The sequence below is a fragment of the Microtus pennsylvanicus genome, chromosome 14 (assembly GCF_037038515.1).
Source record: "Microtus pennsylvanicus isolate mMicPen1 chromosome 14, mMicPen1.hap1, whole genome shotgun sequence".
Classification (NCBI taxonomy): domain Eukaryota; kingdom Metazoa; phylum Chordata; class Mammalia; order Rodentia; family Cricetidae; genus Microtus; species Microtus pennsylvanicus.
In genome coordinates, this window is record NC_134592.1 from 58,766,595 (window position 1) to 58,787,018 (window position 20,424).

A 20,424-nucleotide genomic window follows, 5' to 3' on the forward strand; every position below is an offset into this window, starting at 1 on the left:
AAGCCAAGAAAAAACAAATAGTTGAAGGAAACAAATAAAACTGTTCAAGACCTGAAAAGGAAAATAGAAATTCCCACAAATAAAGGCAAGTTTCACCAACCAAACACAAGAACAGAAGACAGAAGATCCAGCACTGGAGACATAATAGAAGAAATGGAGAGAGTGGTCAAAGAAAATGTTAAATCTAAAACCTTCCTGACATCAAACAACCAGGAAATCTGGAACACTGTAAAGAAACCAAACCTAAGAATAAAACAAACAGAGGAAGGAGAAGAATCCCAGCTCAAAGACCCAGAAAACATTTTCAACAAAATCACAGAAGAAAATTTCCTAACCTAAAGAAGGACATGACTATAAAGATACAAGAAGCATACAGAATGCCAAATAGATAGGACAAAGAAAAAAAAAAAGCAGGCTTCATCCCAGAGATGCAGGGATGCTTTAACATACGAAAATCTGACAATGTGCCAGCACAATCCACCTTTAAAAGAAAAAACAAATGATCATCTTATTTGACAAAATCTAACTCCCCTTCACAATAGAAGTCCTGGAGAGATTAGGAATATAAGGGAAATACCTAAATATAATAAAAGCAGTTTACAGCAAGCCTATAGCCAACATCATTAAATGGAGAGAAACTAAAAGCAATTCCACCAAAATAAGAAACAAGACAAGGTTGTCCACTCTCGCCATATCTACTCAACATAGTACTTGAAGTTTTATCTGGAGCAATGAAACAACTGAAAGAGATCAAGGGGATACAAACTGAAAATAAAGGAGTCAAGTTATTGCTATTTGTAGATGATGTAATGATATAAGTGACCTCAAAAATTCTACGATGGAAATGCTACAGCTGATAAACACTTGCAGCAAAGTGGCTGGATTCAAGATTAACTAAAAATAAGTAAATAAATAAATAAAAATAAATAGCCTCTTATATACAAATGACAGACAGACTGAGTAAGAAACAACATCCTTCACAATAGCATCAAATAATATAAAGTATCTTGAGGTAACTCTAACCAAGCAAGTGAAAGGCTTGTATGATAAAAATGTCAAGTCTTTGAAGAAAGAAACTGAAGATTTCCCATGTTCATTGATCAGTAGGAATAACATAGTAGAAGTGGTCATCCTACCAAAAATAATCTATAGATTCAATGCGATCCCCATCAAAATCCCAACACAATTCTTTACAGACCTTAAAAGGTCAATTCTCAACTCCATATGGAAAAAAAAACAAAAACAAAAAAACAGGATAACTAAGATAATCCTGAACAAAGAAAATAATAACTGCTGGAGGTCTCCCTGATTTCAAGCTGTACCACAGAGCTATAGTGATAAAAAAAAAAAACATGGTATTGGCATAAAAACAGACACATTGATCAATGGAATTGAACTGAAGACCAAGATATAAACTCATACACCTACAGACAACTGATTTTTTTTTTTTGATAAAGAAGCCAGAAAGACACACTGGAAAAAAGAAAGCATCTTCAACAAATAGTGCTGGTCAAAGTGGATGTCTGCATGTAAAAGAATGGAAAAAGATCCATATGTTTCACCTCCCCACAAAACTGAAGTCCAGGTAAATCAAAGACCTCAACCGAACCCTGATGGAGGAAGGTCATTGGTTAATTAAAGAAAGAAACTGCTTGCCCTGATAGGTTAGAACATAGGTGGGTGGAGTAAACAGAACAGAATGCTGGGAGGAAGAGGAAGTGAGCTCAGAGACGCCATGCTCCCCTCTCCTGGGCAGACACCATAGCTCTGCTCTCTGAAGCAGACGCGATGGAGCAAGCCGCCAGGTCAGACATGCTGAATCTTTCCCGGTAAGACCGGTGCTACACAGTTTATTAGAGATGGGTTGATCGGGATATCAGAATTAGCCAGTAAGGGCTAAAGCTAATAGGCCAAGCAGAGTTTAAAAGAATACAGTTTCCGTGTAATTATTTCAGGTAAAGCTAGCCAGGTGGCGGGACGCAGCCCAGCCCGCCAATCCTATTACAACAGAACCCGATAGAAGAGAAAGTGGGAAAGAGTCTTGAAGGCATTTATAGAAAGCTTTCTTGTCTGACCATCTTTGGATCTCAAACCTCCCAAATAATAACATGGAGACTTCCCATTAATTATAAAAGTTTGGTCTTTAGCTTAGGCTTATCCCCAAGTACCTTTTATTCCTCAAATTAATCAGTTTCTCTTAATCTATGTTCTTCCACATAGCCCTTGCCTTTCCTCAGTATGGCATATCCAACTTGCTCCAAGTTTGCTGGCAGAATCTTCTCACTCTGCCTAGATTCCTCTCCTAGTTCCTCTGTCTGCCCAGAAGTCCCAACTCTCCTGCCTAGCTTTTGGCCATTCAGCTTTTTATTAAACCAAACAGAGGGCACATTAGGCTCCTGAACAGAAGAGTAATAGCACAGGCACTAAGGTCAACAATTAATAGATGGAACTTTAGGAATTTATGGAAACTGGAAAGTTCCTCCAAGGCAAAGGACACAAAGGACACCATCAATCAGATGAAGAGGCAACAAGGAACAACTCCACACCTGATAGAAGTCTAACACCCAAAATATATAAGGAATTTTAAAAATTCATATTAAAAAACAAATAATCCAATTAAAAATGGGGTACAGATCTAAACAGAATTCCCAATAGAGTAATCTCAAATGGCTGAGAAACACTTAAATGTTCAACACCCTTGGCCATCATGGAAATGCAAATAAAAACTACTTTGAGATTCTATTTTACACCTGTCAGAATGGCCAAGATCAAAAACACAAGTGACAGCTCATGCTGGTGAAGATATGGAGCAAGAGGAACACTCTTCCATTTTTGGTGGGAGTACAAACTTGTACAGTCACTATGCAAATCAATATGGCAGTTTTTCAGAAAATTTGGAATGCATCTACCTCAAGACCCAGCTATACTACTCTTGGGCATATACCACAAGGATACTTGCTCAACTATGTTTATTGTGGTTTTATTCATATTAAGCAGAAATTGTGCTTCGGGCAAGATATGCTGGTGACTCAGAAATTGTGGGTGTGGCCAACCAATGCTTAGTTTAACTTCAGGCCCAAGCCACGAGAGGGAGCCCACACCCTACAGTGCCTGGATGACCAGGAACCAGAGATCGGATAGCCCTGAGAGGAGACCTAGGACAGAAGCAAACACAACTGGAAAAACAATCAATAAAATTCTTCCTAATGGTATTCTGCTACACTCATAGATCAGTGTCTTGCCCACTCATCATGAGAGAGGCTTCCTTCACAGCAAATGGGAGTAGGTGCAGAGACCTACAGCCAGACATCATGCAGGCAAATATCAAATTGGAGGTCTCCATTGGGTCCCACCCCTCAGAGATATGGAAACCCCACAGAAGAGGAGGAAAGACTGTAGGAGTCAGAGAGGACGGAGCACATCAGGAGAACATGGCCCACCAAATCAAGTAAGCAGGGCTTACACAGGTTCACAGAGACTGAAATGGCAAGGACAGGATCCAGGAGGGTCTGCATCAAGTCCTCTATATATATGGCTGTTGGCTTGGTGTTTTTGTGGGGCTCCTAACAATGGGAGGTGTGTCTCTGACTCTTTTGCTTGCTCTCGGGATTCTTTTCCTCCTATTGGGCTGCCTTGTCCAGCCTCAAGATGAGGACTTGGCCTTGTCCTATTCTATCTTGTTTTGTTCTGTTTGGTTGTTGTCTCTTGAAGGCCTGCTCATTTCTGAAGAGGAAATAAGAGGCTAAGTAGGTCTGGGAAACAGGAGGACCAAACTGGGAGGAGAGAGGGTGGGGAAAGAGGCCAGAATGTATTATATGAGAGAAGAATCTATTTTCAATAAAAATAAAAAATAAAAATTAATTTTAAAAAAAGAAACCAAAAACTATTATAAGCTTGTGTTTTTCCATCAATTCATTTTTCTTGATCAAATACAAAAATTCTCTTGGTAGTCAAGTCTATAATGTCATAATTCCACAGGAAAATAATATGAGGAGAAAGGCAATAATGTGTAATCTATATACTCTACCACTGGGTATTTAAATGAGCAAATCGATGAAAACTACATTACCATGCATTGATTTAATTAATGAAGAAAAGAGGCAATACTGAAGCTGGCTGGCCTCCGGGGTTTCCAGCTTCATCCAGGAAGAGGAAGTTCCAGATCACTGGAATCTCTCTCAAGCCTAAACAGGTCTCTCACAGTTTTTCTGTATTGTTAATTAGATAGTTTTATGCTGTGTTGTATTCTCTGTAACAGTATGACAAGGCAAATTAACGTGACAAAGTACAGAAACGTCAAAAGGAGACCTTGTAGTATGATGGTAGCAAGCTTTGTAAGACTCAAAAATACCTTACTGTTGAGACTTTAAGAATTCCGTTTATTTTCTGGGGAATCTGTAAGGTAAAAGGAATAACTGGGGCAGGAAACCAACCAATCACTGAGCACCCTGACTCTGAACCCAGTGTCAGAGAAAGAAACACATCCTGGATTTGAGACCTGGGCCAGGGAGAGAAACATCTTCATCCCTGAACCCTGTGCCCTGGCTCTCAAACTAGTGTCAAAGAAACACACTTTGTCCCTAGAATCAGAGCCAGTGAAAGAAATATGCCCTGGTCCTAAGATTAGAGTCAAAAAGTTAAAAAAAAGAAAGAAAGAAAGAAAGGAAGGAAGGAAGGAAGGAAGGAAGGAAGGAAGGAAGGAAGGAAGGAAGAAAAAAACACACAGTTTGGCCATAAAGTCAGAGCCATCTCTGTCCCTGACCAGCTAAAATGACCAATCCCTGGGCAGAGAAAAGTTAAACTCCGCCCCTATATAAGCCTCTCCACCCCTTCAGTTGAGAGCTGCCCTTAAGTGGCAGAGGCAACCACTCTCCTGGTCTCCTCCTCCCCAAATAAATCTCTTCCTCAAAAGAGGCTTGGGTGATGACCTTCGCCTGCGCAGAGAAGAACCTGGCTGGGAAGTCTCTTAGGGGACCAAGCTGAAAAACCTTGCTGAGACGCTTCCTAGGGGACCTCAGCAAGGCAGCATTGCTAGGACCTCCTTAAGGGGGCTGAGCAAGGCCAGCAGAGGAGCGGAGAGATTGCTACGTTTCTGCAGGGGCTTCCCCTAGCAGAGAGTTAGCAGAAGAAACATCTTGGGCCAGAGAAGCAGATAGCTCTGCAAGGACTCTCCTGTAAGGGAGCAGAACAAAACTCAGCAGTAGCAGCTCTCCAGGAGAGGAGACCATCTCCCACCGCACCCCAGCTTCAGGTAGCCTGGCTTCCAAATAGTCAGGACACCTTTCCTCCAGAGCTAAGCTGTCCTATTGCGGCTCTACGTATATCCTGACTTTCAGGATCACTACTGTACGACATTCCCCTACAGAACCAAGATCACCCTGTTGGCACAGACTGACTTTGGGGCTGTTGTTCTGTTTTGCTTTCCAAGATTTCTAGTGCACTGAAGTTCACTTCAAGCCTTGCTCTCTGCATCACACCTATGCGACGTGGGTCAGTTTTTACACTGGTCCTTAAAGACACAGATGTTCAGAGTGCCTGAAGTCATCACCACTCTTCCTCGGTGACACTGGTTCATCGTGGTTCATGATATGTGTTTGCAAAGTGTGTTGCATCAAAGGGTGAAGCCTTCCCACCCTAAAGTGGGTCCCTTAACTAAGAATTGTGGTTCCGTGCTCCCCTATCCAGCCTTCCTTTATCCCGATCCTCCTGTTTCCCCAAGTCCCCCCTCCTTCCCTTCTACCTTTTCTCTCCCCATCTCCCCTAACCCCCATCCCACCCCACCCCCAATCTCCCACTTTTCTCCCCGGCAATTTTGTCTACTTCCCTTATCCAAGAGGATAACTATATATTTTTCCTTGGGTTCACCTTCTTACTTAGCTTCTTTAGATTTGCCTATTGTAGACTCCGTGAACCCTATTTATGGCTAGAAACCAATTATGAGTGAGTACATCCCATGTTCATCTTTTTGGGTCTGGGATACCTCACTCAGGATAGTGTTTTCTATTTCCATCCATTTGCATGCAAAATTCGAGAAGTCATTGGTTTTTACCGCAGCGTAGTACTCTAGTGTGTATATATTCCATACTTTCTTCATCCATTCTTCCATTGAAGGGCATCTAGGTTGTTTCCAGGTTCTGGCTATTACAAATAATACTGCTATGAACATAGTTGAACAAATGCTTTTGACATGTGATAGAGCATCTCTTGGGTAAATTCCCAAGAGTGGTATTGCTGGGTCCAGGGGTAGGTTGATCCCGAATTTCCTGAGAAACCGAAACACTGACTTCCACAGTGGTTGCACAAGATTGCATTCCCACCTCATCCAGCAATGGATGAGGGTACCCCTTCCTCCACAGCCTCTCCAGCAAAGGCTATCCTTGGTGTTTTTGACTTGGTCCCCAGTTAGTTCCCTGGGCAGCTGAGGATAGGGAACCTGAAATGACCCTACCCTAGAGCAACACTGACGAATATATTGCATATCATCCTAGAACTTGCATCTGGCGATGGATGGAGATAGAGACAGAGACCCACACTGGAGCACTGGACTGAGCTCCCAAGGTCCCAATGAGGAGCAGAAGGAGTGAGAACATGAGCAAAGATGTCGGGACCACGAGGAGTGCACCCACCCACTGAGACAGTGGAGATGATCTACTGGGAGCTCACCAAGGCCAGCTGGACTGTTACCAAAAAAAGCATGGGATAAAACTGGACTCTCTGAACATGGCGAACAATGAGGGCTGATGAGACGCCAAGGACAATGGCACGTGGTTTTGATCCTACGCAATGTGCTGGCTTGGTGGGAGCCTAGCCAGTCTGGATGTTCACCTTCCTAGATATGGATGGAGGGGGGAGGACCTAGGACTTACCACAGGGCAGGGAACCCTGACAGCTCTTTGGACTGGAAAGGGAGGGGGAGAGGAATGGGGGGAAGGGGAGAGGGGTGGGAGGAGGGGGAGAAGAGTGGGAAGAGGGGGAGAAGAGTGGGAGGAGGGGGAGGGAAATGGGAGGCTGGTGGGAGGAGGTGGAAATTTGTTTTTTTTTCTTTTCTTTATTCTCCTTTTATCAATAAAAAAATTTAAAAAAAAAGGTGAAGCCTTTCCCTGTGCTTTCATGAGTTAAGGAAACAACTACATAAAGGGCTACAGCAATATAAAACCCTTAAGGTCATCTAAGAACCCTAAGGTCATATTTCTCATGAAGAACAATACAGACTTCGCATAACTGATGCCTACGACATATGCAACCACCTTAAAGGACAAATAATGCCTAATCAATTTTTAATTACAATAAAAATAATACTATAACCTAATAAAATATCAGCATATATATTTTGTTCTAGACCCATGGGAAAAAAGCCTATAAAAAACAAAAATAAATACTCAATTTTGTATTTTATGACAATTACAAATCAATTTTATTTAAAACAATTTCACATAAAACCATTTTTAATAACCAGTTTTTACCACTTTTATGACTGTATTTCCTAAACTTAAGACTTTATATTTGGCAACCTTACAAATATGTAATAACAGAAACAGTAAAAATACTTGATTTATTCAAAAAGCTAATTGTTTAAATTGATTTTATTGAGCTATAGATTTTTCTCTGCTCCCCTCCCTTTCTCTCCCCTCCACTACAACCCTCTCTCATGGTTCCCATGCTCCCAATTTACTCAGGAAATTTTGTCTTTTTCTACTTCCCATGTACATTAGACCCATGTATGTCTCTCTTAGGGTACTCCTTGTTGTCTAGATTTTCTGGGATTGTGATTTGTAGGCTAGTTTTCTTTGCTACATATCTAAAAGCCACATAAGAGTAAGTACATATGATATTTGTCTTTCTGGGTCTGGCTTACCTCACTCAATATAATGTTTTCTAGATCCATTCATTTGCCTGAAAATTTCAAGATGTCATTTTTTTCCACTATATAAATTTTTCCATTGTGTAAATGTACCACATTTTCTCTATCCATTCTTCAGTCGAGGGGCATTTAGGTTGTTTCCAGGTTCTGGCTATGACAAACAATGCTGCTATGAACATAGCTGAGCACATGTCCTTGTAGTACAATTAAGCATCCTTTGGGTATATACCCAAAGTAGTATGCCTGGGTCTTGAGGAAGTTGTTTCCCAATGCCACACTGACATCCAAAGGGGCTGTACCAGTTTGCATTCCCACCAGCAATGCAGAAGTGTTGCCTTTTCCCCACAACCCCTCCAGCATAAGCTGTCATCAGTGTTTTTGATCTTGACCATTCTTACAGGTGTAAGATGGAATCTCAAAGTTGTTTTGATTTGCATTTCTCTAATGACTAAGGATGTTGAACATTCATTTTCTTAAGTGTCTTTCAGCCATTTTAGATTCCTCTGTTGAGAATTCTCTGTTTAGGTCTGTATTCCATTTTTTTGATTGGATTAATTGTTCATTTGATGACCAATTTCTTGAGTTCTTTGTATATTTTGGAGATCAGACCTCTGTCTGATGTGGGGTGGGTGAAGATCTTTTCCCATTCTGTAGGCTGCCATTTTGTCTTATTGACCATGTGCTTTGCTTTACAGAAAATTTTCAATTTCAGGAGGTCCCATTTATTAATAGTTTCTCTCAGTGTCTGTGCTACTGGGGTTATATTTAGGAAGTGGTCTCCTCTGTCACTACAGTCAAGTTTACTTCCCACTTTCTTTTCTATGGGGTTTAGTGTGGTTGGTTTTATGCTGAGGTCTTTGGTCCATTTGGACTTGAGTTTCGTGCATGGTGATAGATATGGATCTATTTTCATTTGTCTACAGGTTATTATCCAGTTTTGCCAGCACCATTTGTTGAGTATGCTGTTTTCCATTTTATATTTTTTGCTCCTTTGTGAAAAATCAGGTGCTCATAGATAGGTGGGTTAATATCTGGGTCTCAGATTTGGTTCCATTAGTCCTCTTGTCTGTACTATAGCTCTGTAGTAGAGTTTGAAGTCAGGGAAGTTCCTGTGTTGTACAGGATCATTTTCGCTATCCTGAGTTTTTTGCTTTTCCATATGAATTTGAATACTGTTCTTTCAAGGTCTGTGAAGAATTTTGTTGGGATTTTGACGGGCATTGCATAGAATCTGTAGATTGCTTTAGGGGGATTGTCATTTTTACTATGTTAATTCTACCTACCCAAGAGCATAGGAGATCTTTCCATTTTCTGGTGTCTTCTTCAATTTCTTTCTTCAAAGATTTAAAGTTCCTGTCATACAAGTCTTCAAATTGTTTGGTTAGAGTTACTCTGAGATATTTTATGCTATTTGTGGATATTGTGAAGGGTGATGCTTCTATGATTTCGTTCTCAGCCCATTTATCATCTGTGTAAAGGTGGGCTACTGATTTTCTTAAGTTAATCTTGTATCCTGCTACATTATTGAAAGTGTTTATGAGTTGTAGAAGTTCCTTGGTAGAATTTTTAGGGGTCCCTTATGTAAACTATCATATTATCAGCAAACAGTGAGAGTTTGACTTCTTCTTTTACAATTTATTGATCTCCGTTTGTTGTCTTATTGCTCTAGCTACAACCTCAAGAACTATATTGAATAGGTACAGGGAGAGTGGACAACCTTGTCTTGTTCCTCCTTACAGTGGGATTTGCTTTGAGTTTCTGTCCATTTAGTGTGATATTGGCTGTTGGCTTGGTGTATATTGCCTTTATTATGTTTAGGTGTGTTCCTTGTATCCCTGCTCTTTCCAAGACCTTTTTCATGAAGGAATATTGTATTTCGTGAAAGGCTTTTTCAGCATCTAAGGAGATGATCATGTGGTTTTTATTTTTGTTTGTTTATATGACAGATTTTCATATGTTGAACCATCCCTGCATCTCTGGGATTAAGCCGACTTGATCATGGTGGATGATTTTTCTGATGTGTTCTTGGATTCGATTTGCCAGTATTTTATTAAATATTTGTATCAATGTTCATGAGTGATATTTGTCTCTAATTCTCTTTCTTAGTAATGTCTTTATGTGGTTTGGGTATCAAGGTAATGGTAGCCTCATAAAGAGAGTTTGGCAATGTTCCTTCTGTTTGTATTGTGTGGAATAATTTGAGGAGTATTGGTATTAGTGCTTTTTTGAAAATATTGTAGAATTCTGAGCTGAAACATCTGGTCCTGGGCTTTTTTTGGTTGGGAGACTTTTGATGACTGTTTCTATTTCCTTAGCAGTTATAGGTCTATTTAATTTGCTTATCTGGTCTTGATTTAATTTTGATAAATGATATTCATCCAGAAAGTTGTCTGTTTCCTTTAAGTTTTCCAATTTTGGTGAGTACAGATTTTTAAAATATGATCTAATGATTCTCTGGATTTCCTCTGTGTCTGTTGTTATGTCCCCCTTTTCATTTTTGATTTTGTTAATTTAGATATTCTCTCCTACCTTTTGGTTAGTTTGCATAAAGGTTTGTCAATTTTGTTGATTTTTCTCCAAGAACCAACTCTTTGTCTCATTGATTCTTTGTATTATTTTCTTTGTTTCTATTTTGTTGATTTCAGCTCTCAATTTGATTATTTCCTGCAGTCTAGTTCTCCTGGATGAGTTTGCTTCTTTTTGCTCTTAAGTTTTCAAAGGTTCTGTTAATTCACTAGTGTGGGATTTTTCTAGCTTCTTTATGTAGGCATTTAGAGCTCTGAACTTTCCTCTTAATACTGCTTTCATTGTGTACCATAAATTTGGACATGTTGTGTGGTCATTTTTGTTGAATTTTAGGAAGTCATTAATTTCTTCCTTTATTTCTTCCTTGACCCATTGATGATTCAGGTGAGCACTGTTTAATTTCCATGTGTTTGTGGATTTCCTGGAATTAGTGTTGCTGTTGAATTCTTGTTTTAAGCCATGTGATCTGATAAGATGAATGGGGTTATTCTAATTTTTTGTATCTGTTGAAGTTTATTTTGTTACCTAGTATGTGATCAATTTTTGAGAAGGTTCCATGAGGTGCTGAAAAGAAGGTATATTCTTTTATCTTTGGATGAAATGTTCTATAGATGTCTGTTAAGTCCATTTGAATCATAACATCTGTTAGTTCCCTTATTTCTCTGTTCATTTTCTGTCTGACAGATCTGTCCAGTGGTGAGAGTAGGATGTTGAAGTCTCCCACTATTAGTGTTTGGGGTTTAATGTGTGATTTACACTTTAGAAGTGTTTCTTTTACATATGAGGGTGCCCTTGTGTTTGGGGCATAGATGTTCAGTATTGAGATTTCCTCTTGATGGGTTTTTCTGTGACTAATATGAAATGTCCTTCTTTGTCTCTTTTGATTGATTTAGTTTGAAGTCTATTTTGTTAGATATTAGGATAGCTACACCAGTTTGTTTCTTAGATCCATTTGATTGGAAAATTTTTTCCCAACCCTTTACTCTGAAGCAATGCCTGTCTTTGAGGTTGAGGTGTGTTTCGTATATGCAGCAGAAGGGTGGATTCTATTTTCATATCCATCTGTTAGCCTGTGTCTCTTTATAGGTAAGTTAAGTCCATTTATATTAAGGAATATTAATGACCAGTAATTGCTCTCTCCTGTGATTTTAGTTTTCCTTGTTGGTGATGTTATTTTGTGTGGTTTCCCTTCTTTGGGATTTGCTGCTGTGCCATCACTGATTGTCTGTGTTTTTGTTGATGTAGACAACTTACCTGGGTTAGAGTTTTTCTTCTAGTTCTTTGCAAAAAACTAATTCTTCCTATATTGATGGCACTAAAACTACAGGGCGACAAAACATTGTTTGTAAATGCCCTAAAAAGTCTGACAAAAATCTGCTTGTAAAATGTAATTTTTATTTAATACCAATATGTTCCTACTCAATATTCTCATGCATGTACATATATATGGTAAACAATGGATATTAATATTTTTACTAGGTATTAGTGCTACTAATTGTGCTCAATGCTCCATTTACATATTCCTCACAGCAACTGTGGCCCTGCTGTGTGTGTAGGGAGACAAGGCACAACAAGATGGAATGGACTCCTCCGAGCCACACAACTGGTCAATGACAGAACTGAGATTCAAACCCAGTCATACTGATGCCAACCTAATTTCTGAACTGCAACACTACATGACATATAAAACACTCATGGTAGCTGACAGGTACCTAGCAATCAGAAGGCATTATTTCCCTCTTCTGTACTTACTTGGTGATAATTCTGGATTTCCTTTCAGGTTCATCATCTTTGGAATGGAAGGACCATACACATCTACATCTAACAAGCCAACCGCCTTGGACTGCAAGAAAACCAAACACACCATAAGATTATTCCTAATGTTCACAGTACAAAATAAAGTCTATATAGCAATAAGCCTATTAAAAATAAAACATAAAATATTCCAAAATCATAAACAACAGGCAGCAAAAGCGTAAAATGCTTAGGGTACTTTTTAAATTAGTGTTATATTTCAACAACCAACTTGTTCAGGTCTCCTGTATAGTCTTAAAAAACCTAAGTCCTTATTTGTCTAAACACAATTTTGAGAACAAGTAAGACACAAACAAAATTGGAATGATTAGTAAAAGCCTAACGAAACTCCAGATGATGGAACACTGACTTAAATTACAAAATGAAAAACAAATCATGGAAACAAGATTCTATTATAGGAAGTAAGGAATTCTGCTGCATATCTGACAAAAGAGAGAGATGTGGCAATAAGGCTACTTGTTAAATACTGTGTATTTAATTTAATCACAGTTAAATACACAAGGCTTTCTAGAGGAATCAGAAACAGCTAACTACTGTTTTCTTTGATGGCTGGACAGATGAGAAGGGCAGAAGAGCCTGTGAAGTCCCTGCCAGGTGCTACTCAACAGCAACTTGGTCAAGGAATGGAAAACAAAACTTGCTGCTCGTAAATACATTTTCTTTCCGTCCATCTCCAAGTCTATCTTTATTGGGTTTTCCCACCCACACAAGCATGCTAACACTAACTGTACCTCACTGAGCCTCACAGCTCTCCTCCCTCTATCCCCAAACCCTAGCAAGATAACACTCAGTCTCTCATTAAAAAACAATTCAAGAAACTGAAACAACCCTAAATCTTCCATGATACTTGTTTCCAGACATACAATTACTTTTCAACCCTCAACATTTACATTCCCAATATTACAGTGACTCAGTTTGCAGTTCTAAGAAAACTACTTAGTATCCGCTTGTGACTTTATCACCTGAGTGTGAAGACATGAGACTGACCTCTGTCTGTATTGAAATCCCAGCCCAATTTAAAATAAGAAAGCAAAAAAGGTATTTTTCTTTTAATAAGATAATTATGCATAAAGTTTAGTTGGAATGCACTGAAGTAGTGGCTGTAAAGGGGGAACATTTGATAGGGCAGCACTTAGGTAGACAGAGTATACAGAAATGAATGCTGGGAAGAAGGGAGACAGAGAGTCGCCATGGAGCTGCTGGGCCAGACATGCTAAATCTCTCCCGGTAAGCCACGACCTCATGGTAATATACAGATTAGCAGAAATGGGTTAAATCAAGATGTGAGAGTTAGCCAATAAGAGGCTAGAGATAGTGGGCCAGGCAGTATTTTAATTAATACAGTTTCTGTGTGATTATTTTGGGTGTAAGATAGTGGAGAGGCCAGGACCAAAAGCAGGCCCTCTCACACAACAGGTAGGCTTCTATTTTTAATATCTAACAAGCCTTTAAATTTTAAATTTAAATTCCAAGACAATTCTATTCTATAGGAAAATATATATAAACAAGGTAGGTTACAGACAAATGTACGCAGCAGTGTTCATCTAAGTCTCAAAGTATTTTTCTACCTCCTTCCAATCAAAATAACTATACTTAGTCAAGAAAGCTTCAACTAAGATTTCTTTATCTTTAATTTTAGCCAGACTCAAAAGAAACAATCACCACAAGCACCTTAGAAATACACAGCAAACCAAATCACTATTAGCAAAAGCAACTACAAATCTAAGTATCATAATTGCCATCTTTGCCATCATAAACTTAGCTAAATATACTGTCATCTGACTCTCTGTGGGGCTCAATACCTAGCAGATAATATAAAATAACACAAACCCTGAGATACTATTTAGATTTTTGGATTCACATATACCCCAACCTGTGAAAGCATAAAGGGTGGCAGAATTATTCAGAGTGATTATACTGTTTCATTACTGCCACATGAAAGCTGCAATTTGTGAGACTACATGTCCTATTTTTTGTGCTAGATTTCAAAGGCAGCAACAACAGTGCAGATACCGCTTTGTTCTTCCAGCAGGATGTACCCTGCAGACTGTACAGCTTCTGACATGCTCCTTTCAACCCCCTCGTCTACTAATAGAAGCCATCAAAACAACGCCCTAGAGCACTCCCAACCAATTATTCCTACGTAAATATTCCTTTCAGACTTGCCTCGAGCTTGTCCTTCCCACAGAAGAACCCAGCTAAGATTCCCGTGATTCCCAGCATATGATAGTCAATGTAATCTTAGCCTGGTAATTGGGATTACTCAGTCTGGAGTTGAGCCAAGCCTCTTCTTTCTTGTCTTCTGCTTATCTTTAAGTCAAGCTGTCACTCAAAAGAATTTCTGTCTCTTCCCAGAGAGAAGCGTGTTTCCTGATTCTGTTAGCTGGGATTAAATAAGAGTCTGACTGTCAGGAGAACTAATGGCTGAACAAAGTACAGAGAAGAGTTTCCTAATGCTTGTCAAGGGGATATCTAAAGGAACAAGGGCACCCTGAAGGAAGAGGCTCGGCTGACAGCTCAGGATGACTAACGGAAAGTACAAAAGAGTCAAATGACAAAGTCGCTGCTTGTGAGAAAGTTGAAAAAGAAGAAAAGAAAGGAACATTTCTAATGTGAAACTTTATTTTAGAGCAAAACCAAACGTAAGAAGTTACCTACATCTTCTAAAGAAACTTCTGGGCCGTCAAGATGGCTCAGTGGATAAGGGCGCTGCAGCCAAACCTGACCACCTGGGTTCCATCACGAAGCACACGTGATGGAAAGAGAAAACCAACTCCCAAAATTGTCCTATTATCTCCACATATGCACCACGTCCACAAGTGTTCAGGAAACTGCCGAGAGGGAGCAGACCTGAGGGCAGTCAATGAGAAAAGATAAATGACTATGCCTAAATATATATCTAACTTTTAGGCTTTACAGTAAGTGTGTATATGTGTGCGTGAGTGCGTGTGTGTGTGTCTGTGTGTGTGTGTGTTATGAGTAGCCGACACTACACCTTTACTTGTTTAATGTGTTTCTCTAAAAAAAAAAAAGCAAAATGTCAGAAGAGTGGGTGACTGAGATGTTTTGCTCACACAGAACATGGACAATAGGCAGTCGTGGAGATTCCAGCCTGTGAGTCCTGATGAACTCAGTCCTTGTGTGAAACTCCAGTGTACGATGAGCAGTATGAAAAGCAGGAATGCACACAGTGCAGGAAGACAGACAAACTGGCCTAGAGCACTATGTTTGGCATCTGGCCTGGAAGTCTCAACCCTCTTGTCCCATCCTTCTGAGTGCTAGTCCCCTGAGTGCTGGCATCATTGGTATGGGCCAACATGCAAAGCTTTAAATGAATTTTAAGGTACAATTTGCCTTATGTGTAGTCAACTAACATTGTATAGAACACATATATACAAAATTATTCCTTGTGTATCTAAATTTCAAATTGAAATGGGTGTCTATAACGGTTAGTGCTAACTGAAAACGTGCTAGTATCTAGAATAACCAGGAAGACAGACTTTGAGCACGCCTCTGGAGGGACTGTCAAGACTGTACTGAGGTGAGAAGGGGCACCTGGTGTGGATGGCGCCACTGCCTGGCTGCAGTCCTGGACTGTGTACGCGGAGAAAGGAAGATGCACAACAGCATGCATCCTCGCTCTTGGCGTCACGATTTCACAACTGTGGATGGAATGGGACCAACTGTTACCACCTCTCCTCCTTCACTCAGGATCCCTCCACACCAGCAGTGGAGCCTCATGGGAAAGCATAGAGTGGGAGCAGTGGGCTGGTCTGGAAACGTGGCACATTACTACAGAATGGTGCCCAGACGTGTGGACAACTGAATCCACTGATGATGGAGGAAGGCCAATGGTTAAAAAATAAAGAAACTGCCTTGGCCCATTTTATTGGTTAGAACATAGGTGGGTGGAGTAAACAGAACAGAATGCTGGGAGGAAGAGGAAGTGAGCTCAGAGATGCCATGCTCCCCTCTCCCGGGCAGACGCAATAGCTCTGCTTTCTGAAGAAGACGCAATGGAGCAAACCGCCAGGTCAGACATGCTGAATCTTTCCTGGTAAGACCGGTGCTACACAGTTTATTAGAGATGGGTTGATCAGAATATCAGAATTAGCCAGTAAGGGCTAGAGCTAATGGGCCAAGCAGTGTTTAAAAGAATACAGTTTGTGTGTTGTTGTTTCTGGTGTAAAGCTAGCCATGCGGGAGCCGGGTGGGACGAAAAGTAGGCCCACAGCTCCTACTACACACTGAAAGCCTGAGAAAGCTTGGGGAAGACTAAAGCATGTTTTCTTGGTAGCAACAATTTCTGAGGTCTACTCTGCTTGCTAGAGGCAAGCAAGCGCTCTCATCTAAGAGAGGCTTCCTGACTCAGCTTTAGCTGCAAAACCCTGTAGCTCTTAAGAGGCCCTGCCACGAAACACTTAAACAGTGTTGATGAAAAGCTGAACACATGCTTTTCGGTTTTCAGCCATAGCAGGAAAAAAGCTGTGCCGTTTAAAAATGCCGGCTTTCTGGGCCATTCTGCCAGGGCAAACTCTGACTGTTTGAGGCAGGAGGGCCAACTACAGAGAGAGGACTTAAGTGTTGTCTGTGGACATAATGCTGCAACTTACTTGCTGGCAGGGACCTTGAAATGCCATAGAGTTGTGGCAGTAAACATGGCTACAGCCATGAGGCTGGAAAGCTAAGAAATGGGCTGGATCCAGCAGTCAAAGCCACGGCTTTAGTCCTACTGATATTGCTTGGTAAATTAAAGACTCATGTGGTCAAAAAAAGAGACATATATAGTAAAAGAAAGATTCAAAGAAAAAAAGAAAACTTTTAAATGATTTACAGTGTGTTAAAAATATGTGCAGGCAAAAAGTTGAAGTTCTTAAAGTAAAAAACAAAAAAAAAGGAAGAGAGTTGTGTGTGGTAGTACACACCTTTAATCCCAACACTTGGGAGGCAGAGGGAGATTGACCTCTGTGACTTCAAGGTGTGGTAGCACATGCCTTTAATCCCAGTGCCTAGAAGGCAGAGACAAACAGATCTCTGTGAATTCAAGGTGTAGTAGCATACACCTTAAATCCCAATGCCTGGGAGGCAGAGACAGGCGGATCTCTGAGAGTTCAAGGACAGCCTGGTCAACAGAGTTATTCCAGGTCAAAGATATACAAATATCTGTCTCAAAAACCAAAATGAAAGTAAAAATAAACAAAATAGAATTAAAATAAAGCCATACAAAGATGGAAAATACACAGAGAATTTTGATACTGTATACTATTATGCTGTTTGAATTGTTTGAATGCTGAGGAAGGAGCAACAGCTGCTAAAAGATATTTGTTTATAAATGCTGCTGAACTAACCCAACATAGATATTTTGAAAATGCCTTGACTTTGAAATTTGGATCTAAGGACATGATGCTTTGGAAAGGAGTTTCTTATTTTGTTTTCACAGAGGGTGAGAGTCTGTGGATTGTTTCTATCCCAATATGGTATGATGGACCATGCCCTCCTGAAGGGTTGCTGTGAACACCTTCAAAAAACTACTTCACTCAACTGCCAACTGACATGACCCTGGCACACAGGTTATACCATGAAAAACCCAATTAACGACGCCCCTATACAGCAGGAAGCAGTTTGGAGAGAAATAACTATGCCCATATTCCCAAATATTGTTTATAAATGTTCTTTTACATTTAAAGCAGGATATGATATAGATATGAATAATTTGCATTGATATGGATTTTGCTTTAGTGATTTAAATTTAAGGTCAATTTTGTTATATGTATATGTGTTTCTGATCTTGATTAAGGTATCGTGATTGTGTAGTTCATTTAAAAATGTAATGTATATAGGTTGTTAATAGATAATCATCTATAATAGTCAAGTTTGTAGTCATGTTAGTTAGATTTTCTAGATGTGCATGGATATATTTCAGATAGGCATTCTTCATATCTTTCAAAGGCTAGAGAATATGGCATTTTAAATATTTTAATAACTTAGGGTTTTTCATGACAGTGAGACACTCTGCTCCTGGCAGCACCAATCTACTTCAGGAAGAAGATGGGCATCGAAGAGGATCCTTATGGAGTTTGATAGCCATTTGGACAAGAAACTGCTCTTGCCTGGACTGTTGCATAAACTGGACACAGAGAACCCGCAGAGAGAGGACTACTGAACTTGCCTAAAGGTAAGATGATCTTTCGGGGTTCTTGATTCATGAAAGAGTCCGCAAGACACTCTACAGGACACAGCAGATAGCGACTGAACTGCCTTTGAAATTTCCTGCTTCATGGAAATGTCTGCTGGAAACTATGGGCCTGTAGGCTGAACATGAATGCCCCAATGGTACAGAGAAACTTTGAGTGACTGTCAAGGCAGCGAGATGTCTCTGTCATTTCTAGAGTTTGAAAGTTGCTTATTTCTTGTTTGCTTATGTAATATTGTATCTTTCTGGAGTCTTTGATGGAGTTGAAGAATAGTTAGTTATAGTTATAGTTTTCCTTAGTTATGATAAAGATTATTGTAATTTTTACTTGATAACTGTTTTGTTATTTTGCTATGTTAAGTTAAAGCCTTCCTTTTTTTGTTTAACCAGAAAAAGGGGAAATGATGGAGGAAGGTCATTGGTTAATTAAATAAAGAAACTGCTTGCCCTGATAGGTTAGAACATAGGTGGGTGGAGTAAACAGAACAGAATGCTGGGAGGAAGAGGAAGTGAGCTCAGAGACGCCATGCTCCCCTCTCCCGGGCAGACGCGATAGCTCTGCTCTCTGAGGCAGACGCGATCGATGAAGCTCCGACCCAGGATGGACGTAGGCTAGAATCTTTCCTGGTAAGACTGATGCTACACAGATTATTAGAGATGGATTGATAGGGATGAGAATTAGCCTGTAAGGGCTAGAGTTAATGGGCCAAGCAGTGTTTAAAAGAATACAGTGTCCATGTAGTTATTTCGAGGCATAAGCTAGCAGGCGGCCGGGGTGCTGGGGACACAGCCCCGCCACTCCTATTACTACAGAATGGCGCCCAATGTGGGGCTCGAACCCACGACCCTGAGATTAAGAGTCTCATGCTCTACCAACTGAGCTAGCCGGGCTACATGCTTGAGTTGGGGGCAAAATAGCCCAACGTTGGATGCCACCATCTGACTTTGAAAACTAAAGTCAGGCATGGAATAAAAAAACTAATTAAAAAGAGTAATTTTAAATCAGCTCACTGGCAAAATTAGGTCAACAAGGTTTCAAACATTAAAGAGCTACAAAAGTATTGCTCCTTTTATCCTTATAGAACAATATTACATTTAAAAAAACTGTCTTCAGTCCTACATTTATATCTAAGCAATATGGAAATACACTAACAGTATTAAGAAAAATCTTAGATCTTTGGCCTGACTTTTTAAAGTAATAATGTGCCTACTCAGTAAAGTTTTAACATTCGCAAAAAATTAGAAAGGTTTTTATCACCATGGTAATGCCTATAAAAATGCAGGAAAATACATCTATAGACACTAAGTCCCAAAAATAACAGTCAACTTACTGGTGACATCACCTAGTCTTTTTGTTAGCAGGTTCTCAGCTTGGGAACCTAGAGACCTAACTAAGCAGCAGGGCCTTTCCCAGCAGATAAAGCACAGCTGAATCCTTAAGACGCCCTTAACTAACTTCAGCCCCAAGAGCAGCCCTCACAGCTCTGGTAGTGGCTCCTACAAAGAAACAGGACTCACAAACCCACAGGGCATCTGACCACTCTAGACAAAACCCCAGAGTGTGCAGTACTGGTTCTGCAGCCAAGCATCCATGTGCTCTGCCCCTGCCTCGCTAACTCTGCCACCAGCGCCCTGCTGAGGCTAAGGCCTTCACACTCCTCAAGGAGAGAAGAGGAAAGGGAAGAAATTAATTTACCGAGTAAAAAAGTTGTGTCTAGAAAAAGTGAATTGGTAAGAACCACCTCGGAAGTAAGAACAATTAAAAGGAGAAACTGCTTTTTGAGAAAAATTCAGGTAAGTTTGTACTAGGGTCAGCTAATGAAAATCCAAAGGCCAGCTCACAGCGTTGCCACCCACAGGTAGTTAAGCCAACAAAGAATATATTAAATGTAAATCTCGGGTAATTTCTCTAACTCAAAAACCAACTCAGCAGCTTCCTGGAGCAAAGTAAGCGAATCAATTATTGCAGCAAGCTACATTTTATCAAAAGAAACTTAAAAGATTTAAAAGAAGGGCCAAAGGTACCAAG

General features: G+C 40.1%; 1 protein-coding gene across 2 annotated transcripts in view; it reads right to left on the reverse strand.

The window, feature by feature from the left end:
- The window catches only part of Nubpl (NUBP iron-sulfur cluster assembly factor, mitochondrial), a 183,555-nt gene that overhangs the window by 125,733 nt on the left and 37,398 nt on the right, over positions 1-20,424 (reverse strand). For both annotated transcript variants that reach the window (XM_075947420.1, XM_075947421.1), the window contains exon 4: positions 12,140-12,230. In XM_075947420.1, coding sequence (XP_075803535.1) covers positions 12,140-12,230 — 91 coding nt within the window. The remainder of the gene's footprint in view (positions 1-12,139; positions 12,231-20,424) is intronic.